This window comes from Protobothrops mucrosquamatus, unplaced genomic scaffold, assembly GCF_001527695.2.
Source record: "Protobothrops mucrosquamatus isolate PMUCROS unplaced genomic scaffold, P.Mucros_1.0 scaffold399, whole genome shotgun sequence".
Classification (NCBI taxonomy): domain Eukaryota; kingdom Metazoa; phylum Chordata; class Lepidosauria; order Squamata; family Viperidae; genus Protobothrops; species Protobothrops mucrosquamatus.
In genome coordinates, this window is record NW_015386730.1 from 95,830 (window position 1) to 117,370 (window position 21,541).

The window sequence follows — 21,541 nt, forward strand, 5'->3', positions numbered from 1 at the left end:
CTAACCTAACACGCTGTTTTCCAACTGTACGGATGCAGAAGGGAGTGATCCAAGAGTTAATACCTGAGCCTGGCCTTGCTTTTGGCTACGGTGGTGATGCAGTACCGATGCACAGTGTAGAAGTAATCCTGGTAAGGGATGCCCTGAGTGACCACTTCTGAGTCCACCACACAGCCTCCATTCTTGGAACTGGCACGGAAAAGAGTCTAGCGCCCAGCAGGCAAAGAGGAAGAGAAAAGTATGATAAACTCAGACATTCAGTTTTTAATACCCATTCTTGGTCAATGCTATACCTTTACCCATGCCCCTCAGTTTGTTCAGGTAACAGTCTCAAGGAAGCAGTGGCTTAAAAGTTAGCACAGGTAATCCTCAATTTATGGCCACAATTGAGCCCAACATTTCTGTTGCTAAGTGAAACATCTGTTAAGTGAATTCTGCCCCATTTTATGACTTTTCCTGCCACAGCTGTTAAGTGAATCACCACAGCTGATAAGTTAGTAATATGGTTGTGAAGTGAATCTGGTTCCTTTGCTTGTCAGAAGGTCACAAAAGGGGATCACAAGCTCCTGGGATCCTGCAACCGTCATAAATATGAGTTAGTTGTCAAGCATCCAAATCACCTGACTGTGGGGATCTGCAACAGTCATAAGTGTGAAAAATGGGTCATTAGTCGCTTTTTTCGGTGCCAGTGTAACTTTGAATGGTCACTAAATGATTTGTTGTAAGTCAAGGACTATCTTTACCGGGCCAGCCAGCGGATCAAAATACGATGACCTTGCTTTAATAATAATAATAATAAAGTTGGAAGGGACCTTGGAGGTCATCTAGTCCAACCCCCTGCTCAGGCAGGAAACCCTATACCATTTCAGATAAATGGCTGTCCAGGCTCTTCTTAAAAACTTCCAGTGTTGGAGCACCCACAATTTCTGGAGGCAAATTGTTCCATTGGTTAATTGTTCTAACTGTCAGGAAATTTCTCCTTAGTTCTAGGCTGCTTCTCTCCTTGATTAGTTTTGATCCGTTGCTTCTTGTCCTGCCCTCAGGCGCTTTGGAGAATAGCTTGACTCCCTCTTCTTTGTGGCAACCCCTGAGATATTGGAACACTGCTATCATGTCCCCCCTTGTCCTTCTCTTCATTAAACTACTAGACATACCTAATTCTAGCAACTTTTCCTTATATGTTTTAGCCTCCAGTCCCCTGATCATCTTTGTTGCTCTTCTCTGTACTCTTTCTAGAGTCTCAACATCTTTTTTACATCGTGATGACCAAAACTGGATGCAGTATTCCAAGTGTGGCTTTACCAAGGCATTGTAAAGTGGTATTAATACTTCACGTGATCTTGATTCTATCCCTGTTAATGCAGTCTAACACTGTGTTGGCTTTTTTGGCAGCTGCAGCACACTGCTGTCTGCCCCTCTTCATATTTTTAGGAACCCGGTCTCCGTACCTGGGTCTCTACCACCGGTGCAACCTTGGGGCCCAAAGGGTTACTGATGGGGATGGTGTAGGTGATGACGCGACTTTGGTGACACTTGCTGTCTCCGCTCCATGAACTCAGTGCAACATCTAGGAAGAGGGAGAAAGAAAAGTTGGGGACAGGGTAGGAAAACCAAGTGGCAATTGAAATATTATCAGGATAATATTTTTTGAAAAATGGTACGGTAAAGTCTTAGTTGATAAACACACATTTAGTGAGCTCTGGATACAGTGAACACATGTTCTGTTCAAACTCTACACTCTTTTTTAATGGACGTTAGTTCATTGATTCAAGGTTTTACTGCAAGCCACACGATTTACATCATGTATGCAATTATGCAAATGACAAAAGCAGGCACAGATTTGGATTTAATGGACACCCGTTATCTTTGAAGGTTGCAAGGCTTTAGTATAAATGGCTTCCAGCAAAAAAAAAAAAATGCACATAAAAATCAGGCAGGACTCAATGTTTCAAAGGGTTGCTACCTGTTATAAATGCCCAGGAAACAGCCAGTTTAACTGAGATCTTTTGCTCTGCTGGGGAACTACGATCCATTCTCACAACCATTAACTTTGAACTGAAAATGAAAGGGATCATAGGACTGAAAAGATGAATTCAACTGTGGGCGATCTATGGCTTGTGAGGGGTCCCCCAGCACTCCCCTTTTGCAGTTGTTGGAGCCCTCTAAGATTGGGGTGAGGGGATTTAGGCCTGGGGATTTGGCTTGCTGTGAGGGAAGATTTTGAGGGAAAATGGTTGCCCTGTTTGCATCTTAACCCACCCAATATAGTCAAAAGGACCAAAATGTTTGCCCACGTCCCATCTGGAAATATTATATTATAACATCAATAGTCACACTTGCTGTAGCCTTCACGGGAATTAGATATGATAGATAAGGATATGGATATAGATATATGGATCCAGACATTTAAAAAGTTGACTTAAATCTGGGATGGGCAATATCTCCCAAAGTGGAGCCTACAAAAGTGGAAGCAATAGACAGCAGCCATGCCAGGAGCAGTTCCAAAATTAATTGACAGCTGCTTAAAACTGAAAAAAATAATTTCCAGCACAATTCTAGGATCTGTTCTGTAAGACTGATTGAGTTGGATGGAATTAAAAGAATTCCAGCAACCGAACTATTTCCTCTTTGAAACCAATTTTCCTCCACGGACATTCAGGTGAAGATTCTCATCCAGGTCATGGTTGTCCCAAAGGTGCTTTTTCAAAAGGCAACTGGACTTTCTTTGTTTTTGTTTTTTTCTTGAAGACGTTTCGCTTCTCATCCAAGAAGCTTCTTCAGTTCAATTCAGAGCTGAAGAAGCTTCTTGGATGAGAAGCGAAATGTCTTCAAGCAAAACAAAGTCCAGTTGCCTTTCAAAAAAAAGCACCTTTGGAACGTTCAAGTGAAGACTTTTAGATTTTCTTTCCAAGAGAACTATGGATTAGGCTTTTTAGTATGACCTGGCAAGGAGGAAGGTTGTGTCTCTCTCAATCAGGGAAGTTTGTAGTTGGCTGTTTATGCAAAAGCGTCCCAAATATTTATTCGATACATCAGCTGGAGACCAGGTTATGGAAGTCTAAGTTAATCCATTAAAATAGACAGAAAACAGCAGTGTCCTTTGTTTTTTGCAATGTCAACTCCTGCCTGAACTTTGCTCCCAAATGTCCACTGAGGATGTGATTTGAAACAGTTTCTCCACCCTCCTTACCTGTGAACTTGCGTTGGTCCAAAAAGCTGTGTATGAACTGGGAGTCACTGAAAAGCATTTGCTGCAGCCTCTCAGCACCAACGTGATACACGGCGTTGATCAGGAGCCGCCCTGGCAAGTCTGTGAAAAAGGCTTCCACTTCAGCTGGAGAAGGGAGAATGAGAGATGTCGGATTAGATCTCCTAATCCAGTGGTGGCGAACCTATGGCACGGGTGCCAGAGGCAGCACTCAGAGCCCTCTCTGTGGGCACGCGCGCCGTCGCCCCAGTCCTAGGCCTTCAGCTGGGTTTTATAAAACCTTTTCGCTTTAGGCCTCTGCCGCCGTGTGCAAAAAAAAAAAAAAAAAAAGTTCAATCAGTCAATTTCAACTTCTCGCGGGGAAAAAAAAAGATCTTGCAAAGTTGGAATTGATTGATTGAACTTTTTAGTCCCACCCAGTCGGCCGTTACCACTGCAGCCATGCCCACCCAATTGGCCACACCCACCCAATGGGCCACACCCACCTGGCACTCAACGATGCATAAGTGGGTTTTGGGTTGCAGTTTGGCCACTCGGTCTCTAAAAGGTTCACCATCACTGTCCTAATCTAAAATTACGGAAGAATTCAGGCAGGATGGAGGTTACCCTCACCTTCATCTTGCGTGGAAGAGGAGGAATTGCTCATGTCGGTGGGGAGCTCTTCACTGGGAGGCGGGTCCCCCTCCGGGAGGGACACAACAGGCCCTTGCAACAATTCATCTGGAAGGGGGTCTGTGGCTGAGGTCACTGTGTGGCTAGATGAAGCATCCATTTGGCTATCAGTGTTATCCTCCGGATCTTCTGCCAGCTACAGGGAAGCAAGTCGGCATTAGATTCAACCCAGCTGAGCTTTGGGGATTGGCTCCATTAAAATACACATTTGGCCACCATTTGACATTCAGCATCCAGACAGCCAATGAGATATCAGCCAAAATATCTGCTGTTTGATATGTTCTTGTCACCAAGCATGCAGCAGAAGGTAATACAGGCAGTCCCTGACTTACAACCATTTGTTTAGTGACTGTTTGAAGTTACAGGGACACTGAAAAAGTCCTTTTACAATATTCAATGGGACTCATATCTAAGTAGACCTGCATTGGGCTGTAAATAATTTTCAGAACTAAAATCTCTCTCCTTTTGTAAGTTGCAGTAGAGTTAGAATCATAAAACCATTTTAGCCAGATGTGTTTCAAAAGATCAGCTTCATTTTTAAGGATTCTGAAATACCCTTGGACATTACCCAAATCAGGTGAGATTTTCACCTGAAAAACAACCACAGAGTAAGTGCATTGGATTTTTGTATTCTTTTCTTTAGCTGCTTAAAAAAAATGGAGTATTATTAGACCAGGTATCTTAAAAAATACCCTTCATAGTCAAAGCTGAATTGAAAATTTCATCTGTTTGGGCAGCCCGAGAAAAAGGCTTTTATCAGGAGGGATGAAATCAAACAAAATCAAACTTTCCCCTCAAAAAGTATTTTAAACAATAGGAGAGCTTCCCATTTTCCCTGATGTGCTTTTCTTTTGTCTTTACTTAAAATTGAGGGTTGGATGTTTTTACAACAAGAACAAGGTAAAGTCTTTGATATTATTATCAAATAGTTTTATGCTGTTGCTTGCAACGTTTAAGTTATTGATAAGCATGTGATGCATATATACTTATAAAGCAAAGGTATAAAAAGTAGTATGGAGCATAGGAACAATTGTAGTATTTTAACCTGAGTCTTTTAATAGTTCAAAAGCATTTATTCCACTGCACCCAAGCGTAGAGACTGTTAGTTAGACTGTTAATGCATGTGCTTTGCACACTAAATGTTCCAGAATTAATATCTAGCATTTCTAGGTGGAACTAGAAAAGAAAGACTTTTCTTTAGAGATACATCATCTCTCTGGGGAATATTGAACGCAACGACCAATCTACACTACCTTCCTGTATTTCAAAGATTCAGGTAAAGTCCTTCACAAGCAGGTGGAGATTAATTTGACCTCTGTTCAAGGTATTCCACAGGATCTTATAGTTGGAAATGGCTGTTAGACTTTGGTACCAATCCATGTTACAACATCTCTGATAAATCACAGTCTAGCTGCCCTTTGAATTACATCCAATGAAAGGAAGCCTATCTCGAGCTAATGATTCTATATATTTTTTAACATTCAGTTGGAATCTGGCTTGCTGGAACTCTAAACATTAATATTTCATGTCCTGTCCCTGGGAACTATGGAGAGTAAGCCTCCATCACCTATGTGGCAGGCTTTCAGATCTTTAAAGATGCTATCCTATTCCCAGTCTTCTGTTCTCAAGCTTAAACATTCCCAAACAAATGAACAACCTAGCACTGATGATGTTACCTGGTTTGGGTAATGAAACATCTGCAAGAAAACAACCAAGCTCGGGGAGCACCAACAAACCCTCAAATAAACAACCTTAAACAGTTTCTTATTCCTCAAATGGCTTTGTTTCTACCTTTCAAATCGTCCCGATTCCTCAACTCTGAACTTATTTTAGTTTATTTGATTCTTTCTTCAGTGATCCAACCCTGCTACATAAATGTTTTCCCACAGGTATTATCTATTAAATCCTTAAACTTAACCCCAAGAGGACAAGGTTTGGGAGATAGCAACCCATAAACATCATGCAACTTTCCAAAGAATCTCCAAAATTATACTGCTGAAATTTGGCGGTGGTTTTTTTTTTTCTCCCTCCACCTACAAAAAGATGGTAAAATAAGTGCATTAAAATATGCAAAACAAACAAGATTTCTAGGGAGGGGAAAGGAAATTATGCGGAGCAGGTAATTTTCAAGAGGAGAATGGAAAAGTTTGCAATCAGCTTATCATGCATTATTGTAGGGCAAGTAGTTCTTATGGGGTACAAAATCTAGGAATGGACCTTCGTGACATTCCAGCTGTCTTCTGAATCCCCTATCCTCACCGATGTGGTCCCATCACTGCTGCTGGCCAGCGAGTTGATGCTGTGACTGGTGTCCCTTTTGTCCAGCAAGGGACTGGTGTCCAGCTTGAGGTCAGTGCTGCAGCGGGAAGCCAGCTCAGTCAGGTCGATATCATCTCCAATTTCTTTGTGGCTTCTGTTGTGACCCAGAGACAAAAGAGAGGAAGATTTAAAAGGAGACTTCTGAACCAGCAAGGCTAATTTATGGAAGGATCAACTTTGAGAAAGGCTGATCACCATCTCGGGCAGATGGCAAAGAGACAGCTAAGAGGTATGGCTACAGGTTCCATTCCCTGACCCAGGAGAAAACTGTCCCATCTGCAGGACAGTGGATGCTCACCCCAAGCCATTGAGATCATCAATGGGAGAAACGTAATCATCATCTTCGCTGGTCAAGCCAAGTTCAGAACCGTAGCATTGATGGACAATGTGCCAGAGTTCTCGTGGGGGCAACGTCTGGTGGCAATGGAAGAACATGACATTAAGAGATGAAACGAAGAAGCAGGCATATAGCACAGCTATTGAAGAGCTTATGACAATAGGTCAACATCTGTTTCAACTGTGCATTGCTGAGCAAGCTATAATTGACTGGGTTCACATATTGCCCAATGGCATAAACTATGGTTTTCAGTACATAATGGCTGCATTCATGCAACCTATTAAGTATAGGGAGCCATGGAGATGACTTTGGAGAAGGAAACTAGAAGCTATTAGGGCCACAGAAAGTGCAGAAGAAGCATGCATTAAGTCCAGCAAGGTGGGAAGTAGAGGTAGTCCTCGACTTACAACTACAATTGAGCCCAAAATTTCTGTTGCTAAGTGAAACATTTGGTAAGTGAATTTTGCCCCATTTTACAACCATTCTAGCCACAGTTGTTAACTGAATTACTGTGGTTGTTAAGTTAGAAACATGGTTGTTAAGTAAATCTGGCTTCCCCATTGACCTTGCTTGTCAGAAGGTCACAAAAGGGGATCACATGACCCTGGGACACTGCGACCGTTATAAATATGAGTCAGTTGCCAGGAATTTTGATCACGTGACCATGGGGATGCTGCAACGGTCATAAGCATGAAGAAGGGTCATAAGTGACCTTTTTCAATGCCGTTGTGATTTTGAATGATCACTAAATGAACAGTTGTAAGTTGAGGATTACCTGTATTAGAAAGAGGCTGTATTATTAATTCCCCGGGGTCTGAGTGAAATGCAATCTGACCTGCAGGTTTCTGTTACAATAGCCTATCTCGAAAAAGTTTAATTCTAGTTTTCCTATGGAATATGTTTCTCCATCTGGTTGACACTAAGCCAGAACCAAGAAAGAACACGATGGTTTGGAACAGGCAACCTGTGGCACCCCAAGTTATAAATCCTAGCATCTTTCACCATTAGCTACGCTTTCTAGGGAAGCTGGAAACTGTACTTTGACCATATCTAAAGGATCAGAAAATTTGCTCTCCTTGGTTAAGCATCATGTCTGAATCTCATTTGTGGGTGTATCTGTTTCTATGGGTGTATCAAAGCTAAACAAGTCAGTATATAGGAGCCACAGGTGAAAAACCTTGAAACATGTCCCAAAGGTGCTTTTTCAAGAGGTAAGTGGACTTTCTTTGTTTTTTCCTTGAAGACCTTTCGCTTCTCATCCAGGAAGCTTCTTCAGAACTGAAGTAAAACGTCTTCAAGGAAAAACAAAGTCCACTTGCCTCTTGAAAAAGCACCTCTGGGACAACCATGACCTGGATGACTGACCATCTCCATAGACAACCTTGAAACGTGATCAAAACTAGTCCGCCACTCTGAGAACTGAGTTGTGGCAAATCTGAGGTGGCTTCTCCCCCAATGTGTTCCTACCTTGTCCAGAAGTGCATTCTGCCAAAGGCGAAAAATTAGCATGAAGCATCGGTCACGGGCGCCGAAGGATGTGAAGAAATGCTGGGAACCACAAAGAAGAACAATGTTAAGACTGGCCTTCCCAAAAGAAATTTGACTGCTGGGAACTTTCATTGCTTCCACTTGTATGTTGTATTTAGGCTGTGCTTTCTCAGGGACATAAAGAAACTTGCTTTCTGAAAATGTTAACTATTTTGGAGGGCTTAGGATGAGCAAGGGGACACCCATACTTGATTGATATTGATTTATTAAGATCTTTTGTTGTGCTTTAATATTTTCAATTGATCTTTCAACGGGATGGCCTTTCTTTTATGGTCTTATTTACTGCGAACTGCAGAGAATCTGATTGATTTAATTAATAGGTAGGTAGGTAGGAAGGAAGGTAGACAGAGAAACTGGAATTTATTCACCTGGATGTACAAATTTGATTATGGAGCTGCAGGGATATTCCCTCATCATAGATGATCTCCAGGAGACCATCTATGTTCTTGCTCCTGCTATTCACACAGGTGGGTAGATAACCCTTTATCTATGTAGACCAGTGTTGCTCTTCCAGACATGACTGAACTACAACTCCCAGCATCCCCCAGCAGGAGTTATATTATCACTACATGGTTGCTGGGACATATAGTTCAGCAGTGTTTCTCAACTTTGCCAACTGTATGAAATGGGGAATTCTGGCAGTTGAAGTCCACATGTCTTAGAAGACGCCAAGATTGAGAAATACTCTTCTAGCGGATCACCATATTCTCAACGCTCAGAAATTGCTTCTTGCCTCAAAAACATGCATTGTACAGATTGTGCAATGCATTCTTGCATGAATAATAGACTGAAAGATTACAATGATCCCAGGCAGAAATAATGATAGGCTTCTGTGAAATGGGCTCTGCTGTTTCAAATTGCAAACCTCAATACCAGAAGGAAACATCTGAGGCATCTGAGCGATCTTAAAGATTACAAGCCCTCCCTGGCTGTCTAACCACAATTGTTGATGAAGATTACAATCTAACAGACTTCCTGGATGTGCTTATCTTGAAAGGCACTTGCAAAGTGTGCACTGTTTTCTCTAAAGTGTGCAGCCATAAGTCATTAAACTCTGCAAAGAAAGGATGGCTCCACATTAAATGGAGCATTAAAATGATTTTCTACAACCACTCTAGAGATAGGGACACACCCATTTTGCTTTGGAATTCCTTATACCTGATGTGCTTTCTCTTTTCTAGGACGCTGCCCTGCTGATTAGGGCCATAAATCAAGAGGAGATGCCCCTGAGATAAAAACCTCACCCTTGCACAGCAAAGATGCCAGAAGAAGAATGTAAGAAGTCTAGGGCAGGAATGAGACAGGGAGAACTCACAGGTGCTTTTTCAAAAGGCAATGGACCTTTCTTTGTTTTTTACTTGAAGATGTTTTGTTTCTCCAGTTCTGACGAAGCTTCTTGGATGAGAAGCGAAACATCTTCAAGGAAAAAACAAAGAAAGGTCCAGTTGCCTTTTGAAAAAGCACCTTTGGGACAAACATGACCTGGATGACTGAGAATCTCCATAGGCAGACAGGAGAAAGAAGAGAAACAGTCAACAACAAGAGAGTTAGGCTCTCTCTTCTTGCACAGGATTGCAACATTTCCTAGGAAGAAAGATAACCCAGATGTATGGGTAAAATCTATTCAAGTATTTACACTGTGCAGAAGGTCCATCATGTGCCCCCAACACTTTGAAAAGTGAAGAAGAGAGAGAAGGAAGCTGGGACAGAGAAAGGCTGGTATCCTTTGGTTGGGCCTCAGACACCATATTTTTTTTCTCAGTGGCACTGAGCATTCATGTGCAGCTTCAGAATGGCTATTCTGGGAGTTGAAGTCCGCACGTCTTCAAATTGCCAAGGTTGAGAAACACTGATTCTAGAACAAGGATGGGAAGTTTCTACCACTCAATGCCCAACTGAAGATCCAGATTCAATCCTGGATATTGCAGATTTCTGCCAAATCCATAATTGCGTATTTCTGCCAAACCCCAGGAAAAAGCCATTTTATAAAATTAGCTGGGGCACTTTGCAGCCACCCATTTCTGAGTTTTGCAGTCCTCAAAATCATCTCTGGTCACAATACAGGAAGCAAACTCTCGCAGGAGGTTTTGAGTCAGAAAACATACACATAATGAAAGGGAACCTTTAATGCTAGAATAGAAGTAATGCAGATTAAATCAAATTTTCCACAGTGGAAAATCTTGGCCCTGCTCTCATGTATAAAGTGTCCTTGACTGTTTTGTGTCATTTCCTCATTGGGGAAAAAAAAAAGCTTAATAAGGCCCCACACCTTAAAAAATAAGGAGGAGGAGGGGGGATTGCTACCCATTTGTTTATTTATTATTTATTTAAGGCATTTATATGGCTGCCAATTCACACAGAGGTGACTCCAGGCATTCAGTCCAAGTATAAGCCTCCCACTTCTAAAGTTATTTTCTGCTTTTATTCTAGTCTACTTTATTTTTATTTAACTTTTAAAGTTTATTTTAATTTTATTCTGTTTATGATTATTTTAATTTATTTTTATTCCACTTTTTTGCGAGTTTTTTTTTTCTACAACAGGCAAGTAGATTTGTGCAGCTTCAAATTGCTTCAGCGGTAGAGATGGCTACAGATAACCCGATCAGTAAGAACAGATGACAAACAAAGCGCAGTTTTTGCAACACATGAAGAAAATCAAAGATTGGAGCTCTTTTTTGGCAAGTTATAAAATGCAACGCCTTGGAAATGACAACATCAATCCTTAGGCTTGATCTCACCTTCTCAGACTCTGTGCAAATCTGAATCGCGTTGGGGATCAGCTTGGCAGTTTTTTCCTTTTTGATGCATATCACCTCCTTGAGCTGGATGGAGATCTATCATGGAAAGGGCAACACAGAAGTCAGAGGCCGTGACAGGCAGAACTAAAAGCAATCAGAAAGAATCCCAGATGGAGCATCTACCGTGGTCTCCCATCGAAAGATGTTGCTGTAGAAGCAGATCCAGTTCTCCGATAGATAAAGCCGACCTTGAAGGAGGATGTCACGCTGCAACGCACAGGAGTAATCTAAGGAGACAGGAGGTATCAGGGGGCATGGAAAGGGGGGCGGAGAAAGTAGAAGTTAAAATGGGAAATTATCCTTGCAGCCTGCTACTAAGGGGGCTGCAGGCCCAGAGATATTAGTCAAACTTCTGACGTTTTTATTTCAAATACAGGTAATCCTCAATTTATGACTGCAACTGAGCCAGGAATTAGGGTTGTAAGTTAAAAGAGGATCATCACATGACTATGCCTGATTTTTATGACCTTTTTTTGCATGGTCGTAAAGCAGACGCAGTGGTCATTAAGCAAATGCTGCGATTCTTAAGTGAACCAATTGTCTACAATGGGCAGTTTTTGACAGAAACCGGAAGTAAAAAATCAGTTTCAGGAGGGGGGGGGGGAGAAACAAAACAAAACACTGTAAATTGTGGTCACATGACTGCACGACACTGCAAATGGTTGTAAATGCAACTGCCAGGTGCTCAAAATGCGATTATGTGACCACCCAGGGGCGGTGGGGTAGCCATTGGAACTTCAAATTTGGGTCGTAGGTATCTTTTGAAGGGCTCCGTCGTAACTTTGAATGGTTGCTAAGCAACCAATCACACGTTGAGGCCTACCTGTACATTGCCTATGCTCACACACAGTATGGTTAATCTACTTGGGAACCCATTTTTAAGGTTATGTCCTGCTCTTTGAACTATAAACTAAATCAACACGCAATATATTATGCCACCAAACCCAAAACATATCCTAGCCAAAGCTAAAACCAGCTATGTTTTTGCACGTTACACAATTGCAGCGGTGGACTTTGTAACTGAGAGCCAGAGATAGACAGCATTCAAAAAAAAAAGAAAAAAAAAGAGTGCTAAACATAGCTGTGACAACTACAAACCACCAGTGCTTTTAAAAACCCGAGGCATGTAAAACACGTCTAGACATGATAACTCCAATTCTTGCCCTCCTTATATTTTTCCCCCCTTTGCTTTAAGTGCTACCCTCTGGAATGTTGAGCTATTTGAAGACTATCATAAACCTCCGAAGTGGCAAGCATTCCAGGATTGGAAATTACCCACAGGACTTGCTGCTGACATCCAGCCCCCAAAACTGAAAGAAATAAGAGGAAAAACACTGGGTTTTTCTTCCCCCTTACAGTTTCATAATTTCCCACACTTTCCAAAGTTGTTCTCCCAATATCTTCCACCATCTTTATGCAGTCACCGATGAGTGATGTGTCATCAAACTGGTGTTAACTCTTAGCGACCGCAATAGGTAGATTTTCTCCTGGATGATCTGCCCCTAACTAGGTCTTTCAGGTCTTCCAAGCATGCAGCCATCACCACTTGAATTGAGTCTTTACTAATGGTTGTCCTCTTTCCCAGCTTTACAACCTTGTCCAGAGAGCTGGGTCTTCACACAATGTGTCCAAAGTAGAATAATTTAAGCCTGGTCACTTGTGCTTTGAGTGAGAACTCTGGGTTGCTTTGTTTGAAGGTCCATTTGTTTTCTTGGCTATCCGTGGTATTCTCAGAGGTCTTCTCCAACTCCAAAGTTGGAGTCTCCAAACCCCAAAGGGTCAAAACCCTTTCTCTCCTGCTTCTTCAAAGCCCAACTTAGCCTTCCATTGAGGTCACACAGAATACCATAGCCTGTTCTGACCGTTATGAAGTCTCTAGCCCCTGTAAGTGATCCTATTTGCCCAATTCACCCACTCTGTTATTTAGATCAGAGATCCCCAACCTTTTGGGCACCAGGGACCTGTTACGTAGAGAGAGGTTTTTCCATGGACCGGAGGGGGCGTGGTTTTGTGTGCTACCTACATCCTGCAGATGGGACTTTGCTTGTTTGTGTGGACCGGTTGCTGGCATGCCACGGCCTGGTACTGGTCCACAGACTGGGGGTTGGGGACCCCTAATTTAGATCCAAGCCCAGGCCATTCCCAACCCTCATCTCCTCTGGTGCCTCACCTACAAGAAGACGCTCAGCTTCAGGCAGCCCTTTGAAGATCCTGCGGAAGTCTTCATTGCGTTGCTTGTACGTGGGACTCAACATCTGCCAATACATAAACAGAGGCCTTAGGATGATTTGGTCTCCTTACCTTCAGCTCAACCTGCTGTTCCAGCCTGGCATCTTCCAGATGGTTTTGTCAATCAATACAGTCATATCTGCTGGACTAGGTCCTTTCTTCACAAAACACCCAAATCAGAGAAGACCTATAGCCACTTCTACCACTAGAAGTGGGTTCTAGGGAAGAAATTAGTTACAGGGTCTGACAGCAATGTTTTCACCAAGAAGATAAGGGTTCCAAAAGAATGAGATTATGCCTATTTATTAGCTTTAAAAAGAAATTATTCCTGCCCTTCCTTCAAGGGATTAATATAGCATATTAACATTTCCCCATTTGTTTCACCACAATCCTGTGAGGTGGGTCAGGCTGACAAGCTGGTCAAGACTGCCCACAGCACTTGGTAATGGGAGATCTGAAAATAGGTCTTTCCTGCACTATAGTATTTTTTGCTAGGTTCACACAACACTCTTGAGGCTGGTTACTAAACTAACCCATTTTCTGCATTCTGTTCATTACACTGAACCTGAAATCAGCCACACAGGTCGAATTCATAAACTAGGCTAAGCCACAAAAACAAAACGAAACCCCTACTAACCAAAGTTAATGCAATATGCTAATACTATATCTTTAGTTGGTTTGTTTATATATGGTGGTGTGAACTCAACAGCTGATTATCTCTTGCTAAGTAAGCAGAGGCTGATTATCTCAAGGAGAGAGAAAAAGAGAGGTTCTGAACAAAATCAAGGATGTGAATTGTGAATTGAGTAGCTGCCTCAATTCCTTGTTAGATTTATATCTTGTTTTTCAGAAGTACAAAGGTGGCATACCCAGCACTCTCTCCTATTTTTCCCCCACAACAAGCCAGTGATGAAGACAGGGTTGACAAGGAGGGACTGGCCCAAAGTCGCCCAGGGTGCTTCTGTGGCTGAGAAGAACTAGAATATGTTTCTCTCCATTCCTAGTCCAGCACCTTCTCCATTATTCCACTCTAACATAATAAAATTCTTTCTTTCTTTCTTTCTTTCTTTTTCTTTCTTTCTTTGTCTTTCTTTCTTTCTCTTTCTTTCTTTCTTTCTTTCTTTCTTTCTTTCTTTCTTTCTTTCTTTTTCTTTCTTTTCTTCTCCTTTCCTCCCTCCCTCCCTCCCTCTCTCTCTCAAGCACATACAAGTACACCTAAAAAGAAGAGGACAAAACAGATTCTGCATGCCTCCCCAATTATCAGCCCTCTAATCATACCACAGACCCCATTCTAGGGGAGGAAGACTACACATTACCCATTTGTGGAATTGATGGGAAAGTGAACGAGGAACACCAGAAGTTTTATGAAAGAGAGGGGTGGGGAGAGAGGGAGGGAGGGAGGGAGGGAGAGAGAGAGAGAGAAGGAAGGAAGGAAGGAAGGAAGGAAGGAAGGAAGGAAGGAAGGAAGGAAGGAAGAAAGAAAGAAAGAAAGAAAGAAAGAAAGAAAGAAAGAAAGAAAGAAAGAAAGAAAGAAAGATCTGTATCTCTTACTTTGTCTGGATGAAACAGCCGCCAGCAGCACGTGAGGAAAACCTAGGTTTGTCATAGCAAGCAAGACCAACCATGATCCAGAAGGTAAAGGGTTGCAGACCACATCCTGATGGTTTTGGACAAAGAGGAGGGAACTGTTGCAGCTGGCAGGGAAGGGAAGGATGAATGAACCAACTATGGGAAAAGTTCGGGTGCCAGCAGCACAGGGGAGGATGGCTGCAGGCTCAACCCAGGAAGGGGTTTTAAGAGTAGGAGAGAAAACAAAGGTGGGACAGGCCAGAGTGCGCAAAGTTCAAAGGACGAGGATCCTTTGGACGAGGATCCAAAGAATGGTTAAAAGCTTGGAAAAAGAAAAAGCCTGGAGGGAAAATTTGGCTCCCGAATGGCGCTTTGAAGATACAAGAAAGGAGCTTTGCAGGTACAAGATGATTCGGTTTTTCCAAAGGCAGGGAATCCTGTTGGCAGAGAGGGGTGGGAAAGACAACTAGACAGAAACTGGTGATTATCAGAAAAAGAGAGGGGGGTCTGGAAAGTTTTTTTCTGGAGCCTTGAAAGGCACAACTGGAGTCGCCCCCCTCCAAGGAGAGCTCCAGTTACGCCGTCCAGCCATTGGCTGAGGGCGCCTGGGTGTTGCTTAGAGGAAACAAAGGGGGTGGGTGGGGAGAAGGGTGTCAGGCTTCACTTAACCATTTCCTGCCCGCAGACGGAACTTATTCCCCGCCAAAGAAAACAGCAGAAGCATAATCTGTAATCTTGGCGAAGAGCCTTGCCTTTCAAAGATCCAGGGGATTGGAAGGGAGGTTGCTTTTAACTGGGGAGGGTGTGTGTGAGAAAGGAGCCCTGCACATGCCTAGAATGCGAATGGCTGCATTCACACAACCCACTTAACCTGGTTCCTGAATGAAACCATCCCCTCTGTTCAAAGCACTGAGCCATAAATTAAGAGGGCAGACCGGCTGTGCAGCAAATGCTAAACTATTAAAACTTAACTACTAAAACTTGGCATGCCGTGTGAACACAATCAGTGTGGAATTAGATGCCTGTAACTCTGGTCCTAGAGACAGATGTGAAGGTTGAACTCTGCTCCAGATCAAACCTGGGCCAGTGGTTTATTTACTCTTCTGCCTGTTTATATTCTGCGTTTTTCATCTGCCCTCTGGGAATACTCCCAGGGCATCTAATGCCAAGTATTGTGCAGGACCAAACCAGGATCGCAAAAAGTAGACTAGAATCATAGAATTGTGAAGTTGGAAGGGACCACAAGGATTATCCAATCCAATCTTCTGCAATGTGCTGGAAAAATAATTCAACTTTCTCTGGAGGCGTGGCTGTCAAGGACCTCCAGAGATGGAGAACCCATCACCTCTGTAGGTAAAGATGATCCTTCATTTATGACCAGTTGTTTAGTTACCATTTGAAGCTATGACAGACCTCCCCAAGGTGACTCTTGATATAATTCCAAAATTCTAACAGCCAGTTCCACTCCCTCCCCACAATTGCCTGACTGCATTTCAGACACTCAGCAACCAGTCCACAAGTCCACATTTACGGCTGTTTGCAGCACCAGAGTCACGCAACTGCATTGTATGATGTTTTTGAAGGAAACCGCCATTTATGTCTGGGTTTTGGCAAAAATACCCTACAGCAAACAATGGGTTCTCTTTATGACCGTGGCATTTCCTTAACCACCACCATAAAAATGCCATAAAATTGGATTGATCATGTGGGTGTCCCGCTTTATGATTACATTACCGAACCCAGAGCATCCATTCGCAGATGGAATATTATTTTGAGTTCAAATCCCCACTCAGCCATGAACCTTGTTGAATGATCTTGAATCAGACACATCCTCTCCCCCGTGCCCCTCCCCACACATTTGTTATACAGATAACACAAGCAACAGGGAGAAAGTCATGTGTTTTCTTACACTGCTGAAAAAGAGGCTATAAAGATGATAAAATCAACCAACATAAATATTATAGGTAATCCTTGTCATGCAGTCACAATGGAGCACGGAATTCTAGTCATCAGTTATTGCAGTATTAAGCTGAGGCATCACCTGGATGGACTAGATTTTACAACCATTTTTGCAATGGTTGTAAAGTGAGTCACGGCAGTTGTTAAGTGAATCAGATGGTCATTCAGAATATCCAATGGCTATTTGGATGTATTTTACATGTACAAGTAGTCCTTAATTAGTGACCACAATCGGACTGGCAAGTAAGTCCTTAACCAAAACCGTCAGTAAATGAAGCCATGACTGTGCTTATATAGGTAGTCCTCGACTTATGATCACAATTGAGCCCAAAGTTTCCATTGTTAAGCGAGACCTTTGTTAAGTAAGTTTTGCCCCATTTTACAACCTTTCCTGCCACAGTTGTTAAGTGAATCACTGCAGTTGTTAAGCGAATCTGGCTTCCCCATTGACTTTGCTCATTAGAAGGTCGCAGAAGATGATCATGTGACCCCGGGACGCTGCAACCGTCATAAATATGAGTCAGTCACCAAGCATCTGAATTTTGATCACGTGAGCATGGGGATGCCACAACTGTCATTAAGTATGGAAAACGGTCATAAGTCACTTTTTTCAATGCCGTTGTAACTTTGAATAGTCACTAAATGAACTGTTGTACATTGAGGATTACCTGTAATCTTTTTTCAGCTTTCCTGGGCTTTACAAACCTACAAACATTTGTCAGTGCAATGATTGTTCATTAAGTTCACCATTGTAACTGCAGTCACTAGACAAGGACTATCTGTTGGTGCTTCCCCCCTTCAGCTCAGTCAGATTAGTCTATTTAAATATGATTTGATTTCTAACAAACAAAACTCCACCAGGCAACACATTCTCATTGTTTAATATAAACAATCTGAAAGCTGCCTTGGCGATCATTTGACCGGACGCCAGGACAAATTTCCAAACTAAATAGTTAAGTATCCACTTTGCAAACAAAATGGCAGGACACCCTTTCAGTGGCACAGAGCGACAGTTCTTCAAAGCTAGTCTTCCAATCTCAAATGCAATTTACCACGGTCTGTTTCAGATCTAAACTGGGCACGAAGATCAATTTATAAAGTCGTCATCACCACCACCACCAGCAGCAGAAGAATTTCTAAATCTCCTTTTGCACACTGGGTTTCAACCCATGTCAAAAGTACTGAAGTTAACCTAAAAGAAAAGCTGGGGGATTGGTAGTGTTCCCAAACAATTCACCTAGGATTTCCAGTAAATCTTAGTGGGAATCTAGTAAGGAAATAAATTCTATTTTTTTTTCCTGTCTTATCTTGCAAAGCCCTGGGGGGGAAAAATGTGCCCTGAAATTCAGAGCTGTATTTCTTTCAGACAACTGTGATAAGCAGCAATGAAGCCAGGTTTCTGGGTAAACATGCAAAGAAAACTAACAACATCCAGTGAAAAAAAAGTACAATGAATTCTACTGAACTTGACAGGTACAGTGGCCATTAATTTTTGGATAACTTTGGATAAAGCAAAATTATGAACATACACCTTTTTTGCCCCACTTTCAGGTTTGATCTTTATTTTTTCCATATTTGAAAATCAAGAGCAAAAATGAATAATTAAATTAAAATCTAAAGGCCAGCTTTCTGAAATAAAGGACTGTCCTTTATAATAAAGGACATACGGTCACGGTATCATTCTATAGGGCTCCCTTAGTAAAATCTTTTAAGTTAGAAACTAAAATGGATTGGGGATATTGCAAAGCAATATCGGTGAATTATCATAACTTCTGCTTTTCAGAAAATATTTTATGCTTCTAACAGTTTTTATTCTTAAAACCTCTGACAGAAAAACAATATTAAACAGCCAGCTTTATGTAGCGCTGAAGGTGCTGATCTAGAAACCAGGAGATGATGATTTTAGCCATAGGTGTGAAGCTGGGTGACTTTGGGCCACTCCCTCACTCTCGGCCCAGCCCACCTCACAGGATTGTTGTTGGGAAAATAGGAAGAGGAAGGTGTATTAAGTACCGTATATTCACTGCTTTGAGTTATATATTATAAAAAAGGCAGCATAAAAAAAATATCATCATCATCATCTACTTACACTGTACCAGCTCTGCATTTTCTGAAAAAAAGAGAAAGGAAAAGAAAAGTTAGAATTCTTCGCAGGAAGGACACATGTCCAAAGTTATTTTGAAACCTGACCGATTGGCAAAACTGGCTTAAACAAAGTAGTGAATTTATTAATTTGGACTTTTGAGGCAACATCTTGAATGGGACAGTAATTGACCAGAGTGGGTACTTCATCTGCCCTAGCTCAGTCTCTAAAAAGTGCCTCTATTCTTCAGCCTCTGCTCTGAAATGGCCATCAGCACAGATAAAATCAGAGTAATAATTAAAAAAAAATCTTTTAATAAAACAGAAGAAAAACAATAAAAAACAGAAAAAGAAAGAAAGGAAAGGAAATACATTAAATGTTATTATATCAGTATAGATCAGGGGTAGGCAACCTTGGCTCTTTTATGACTGGTGGACTTCAACTCCCAGAATTCCTGAGCCAGCCATGCTGAGGGGAAAGGGAGAGGTTTCCATGCTGAGCCATGCTGGCTCAGGAATTCTGGGAGTTGAAGTCCACGAGTCATAAAAGAGCCAAGGCTGCCGACCCCTGGTATAGATTATAATACAGGTAGCTCTTGTTTAGCAAACTGCCACGTTTAGACTGTTCACAGTTAGATCGGTGATGACAAAGTAATTTTGAAACCAGTCTTTTCATCTCCAGATTCGATTCAGAGGAGGCGGGTGAGTTTGAGTCTGCAGAGGAAAGTCTGGGGCCAAATATTGGCCAGGTTCGGGGGCTAAGAGAATGCTAGCCTGAGGGAGCAGCCCCAGCCGGGGCTAAGAAAGGAGAGCTACAGCTTCAGCAAGTTGGCCAGGAGGCTCCAGGCAAGGACCAGGAGTAGCTGCTGCCTGTTACCAATGAGGAAGAGCTGGAGTCCACATCTCCTCCCAATCCAAGGACACATGGAGCAGAGAGGAGACAGGTACAACGCCGGTCAGCTAATTACTCCTGAGGAGGCAACCTCACCTCTCATGAAGAGTTGCACGAGCATTGCCTACTTAACCTCGCCCTGAGGTCTTGAGTGTTGCTGGAGCAGCATGCCCAGTTCTGTGCCTTGTTTGCTCGTGCCGTGCATCCTGGCCTATTTGACTCCTGGACTCCTTTCCTGGATTTCATGTGTGCCCATTGGACCCGGTTACCCAGTGACTCTTGCTATACTGAGCTTGGAATCCAGATCTGTGCAACAGGGGAGGTTCGAATAAACACCTATAGCAGTGATGGCGAACCTTTTAGAGACTAAGTGCCCAAAGTGCAGCCCAAAACCCACTTATGCATCGTCGGGTGGACGTGGCTGCAGTGGTAATGGCAGACTGGGTGGGACTAAAAAGTTCAATCAATTCCAACTTTGCAAGATCTTTTTTTTCCCCGCGAGAAGTTGAAATTGACTGATTGATTGAACCTTTTTTTTTTGTACACGGCGGTGGAGGCCTAAAGCGAAAAGGTTTTATAAAACCCAGCTGAAGGCCTAGGACTGGCGTGACGGCGTGCGTGCCCACAGAGAGGGCTCTGAGTGCCACCTCTGGCACCCGTGCCATAGGTTCACCACCACTGACCTATAGAACTCTTGCTGTACATGCGTGTGTGTGAGGGGAGTGGGGCAGCACACTGTGTAAGAGAGAGAGGGAAATGCTGTCAACCGTTCAGGAGTCTGTTATTATTATAGCCTATATCAACACAGGAGACTTCCAGTATTTCTTGCAGAGCTCTTTCCTGACCTGGCTTATCTCAAAGGGCTGCCTCCAGGTGGTGAGAAATACATAATTTTTTTAATTTTAATTTTACAGTTAACTTTTCTATGTTGTTTTATGTATCAGTTATATTATATTATATTGTAGGCCACCCAGAGCCCCTTCCCTCTGAAGGAGATGGGCAGTTTAGGAATATGAAATATAAATAAAAAAATAAAAAGAACCACATCAGCTAAGCAACTCAAAGGTCAGATCTCGTGAAAGCCATTCCGCCGCTGTTTTACCTGCCTCCAGATCTTCCCCCAATCGTACCTTGTTGTTGCGCATAAAGCTGCGCCCACTGAGCGGGTAGTTGATGGGGTTGCCTTGAGGGGCCGGTGTTGGAGGGCCTCGTTCGGCAGGGTTATCGGTACCCTTTTCCACCATGGTCTCCGAGGGTGGCTCTGGAGCCGGTCGGGTAGGCAGCTGCAAGAGGCGCTTTCTCAAGGACGGAGAGTTGCTGGGGGTTGTGCGCGGAGAGACGGTGCCACTGCTGGAAAGAAAGTCGGAAAGGAACATGATGAGCTGAGACCCAGTTGAAAAGGCTAAATCCTGGCAAGGTCGTGCATTTGCCCCAACTCCAGCATCAGGTCCTATGTCAAGCTGTGTTTGTAAAGGGATGTGAGAATGACCTTGGAGAGGGGAGGAAGAGCTGCAGACTTGATAATAGTCATGCAAAAGATGAGTCAGTCCATGGAGGGAGGGAGAGTGCGGGAAATATTTCATAAGGGATCCTTTCCTACAAGGAAAGGAGGGGAGAAATACTTCCAGTCTTGCAAGATTCTGTTAAGGCAGGAAAAACAGAGCTGGGATTTATTGTTCTGATTCTTGCCTGGACCACCTCAAAGAGCTAGCATCAATCGAGACATGCCTTCATTCCCACCTCCCATTACAAACACAGCTCCCACCCAGCAGCCTTTTCTGCATCAGATGAGCTGCATTCAGCCAACACATTACGCCTATGTTCTGCATTAGCAATTTGGCTTTATTCGTTCACCATGCTAAGCCCCCCCCCCCAAAAAAAGTTCTAACCAACATAGTATTTTGTGTGAATGCAACCATAGCGATACA

General features: G+C 42.8%; 1 protein-coding gene across 1 annotated transcript in view; it reads right to left on the reverse strand.

Moving 5' to 3' along the window:
- Positions 1–20,872, reverse strand: part of GRAMD1A (GRAM domain containing 1A) — a 30,002-nt gene extending 9,130 nt beyond the window's left edge. The window contains exons 1-12 of the mRNA XM_029284163.1: positions 20,744–20,872; positions 18,729–18,749; positions 13,053–13,137; positions 11,006–11,109; positions 10,823–10,918; positions 8,004–8,084; positions 6,498–6,613; positions 6,140–6,293; positions 3,815–4,016; positions 3,191–3,334; positions 1,449–1,567; positions 64–206 (exon numbers count right to left, since the gene is read on the reverse strand). Of these exons, the coding sequence (XP_029139996.1) occupies positions 64–206; positions 1,449–1,567; positions 3,191–3,334; positions 3,815–4,016; positions 6,140–6,293; positions 6,498–6,613; positions 8,004–8,084; positions 10,823–10,918; positions 11,006–11,109; positions 13,053–13,137; positions 18,729–18,749; positions 20,744–20,857 (1,379 nt within the window). The 5' untranslated portion in view covers positions 20,858–20,872. The remainder of the gene's footprint in view (positions 1–63; positions 207–1,448; positions 1,568–3,190; positions 3,335–3,814; positions 4,017–6,139; positions 6,294–6,497; positions 6,614–8,003; positions 8,085–10,822; positions 10,919–11,005; positions 11,110–13,052; positions 13,138–18,728; positions 18,750–20,743) is intronic.
- Between the last annotated feature and the right edge of the window lie 669 nt (positions 20,873–21,541).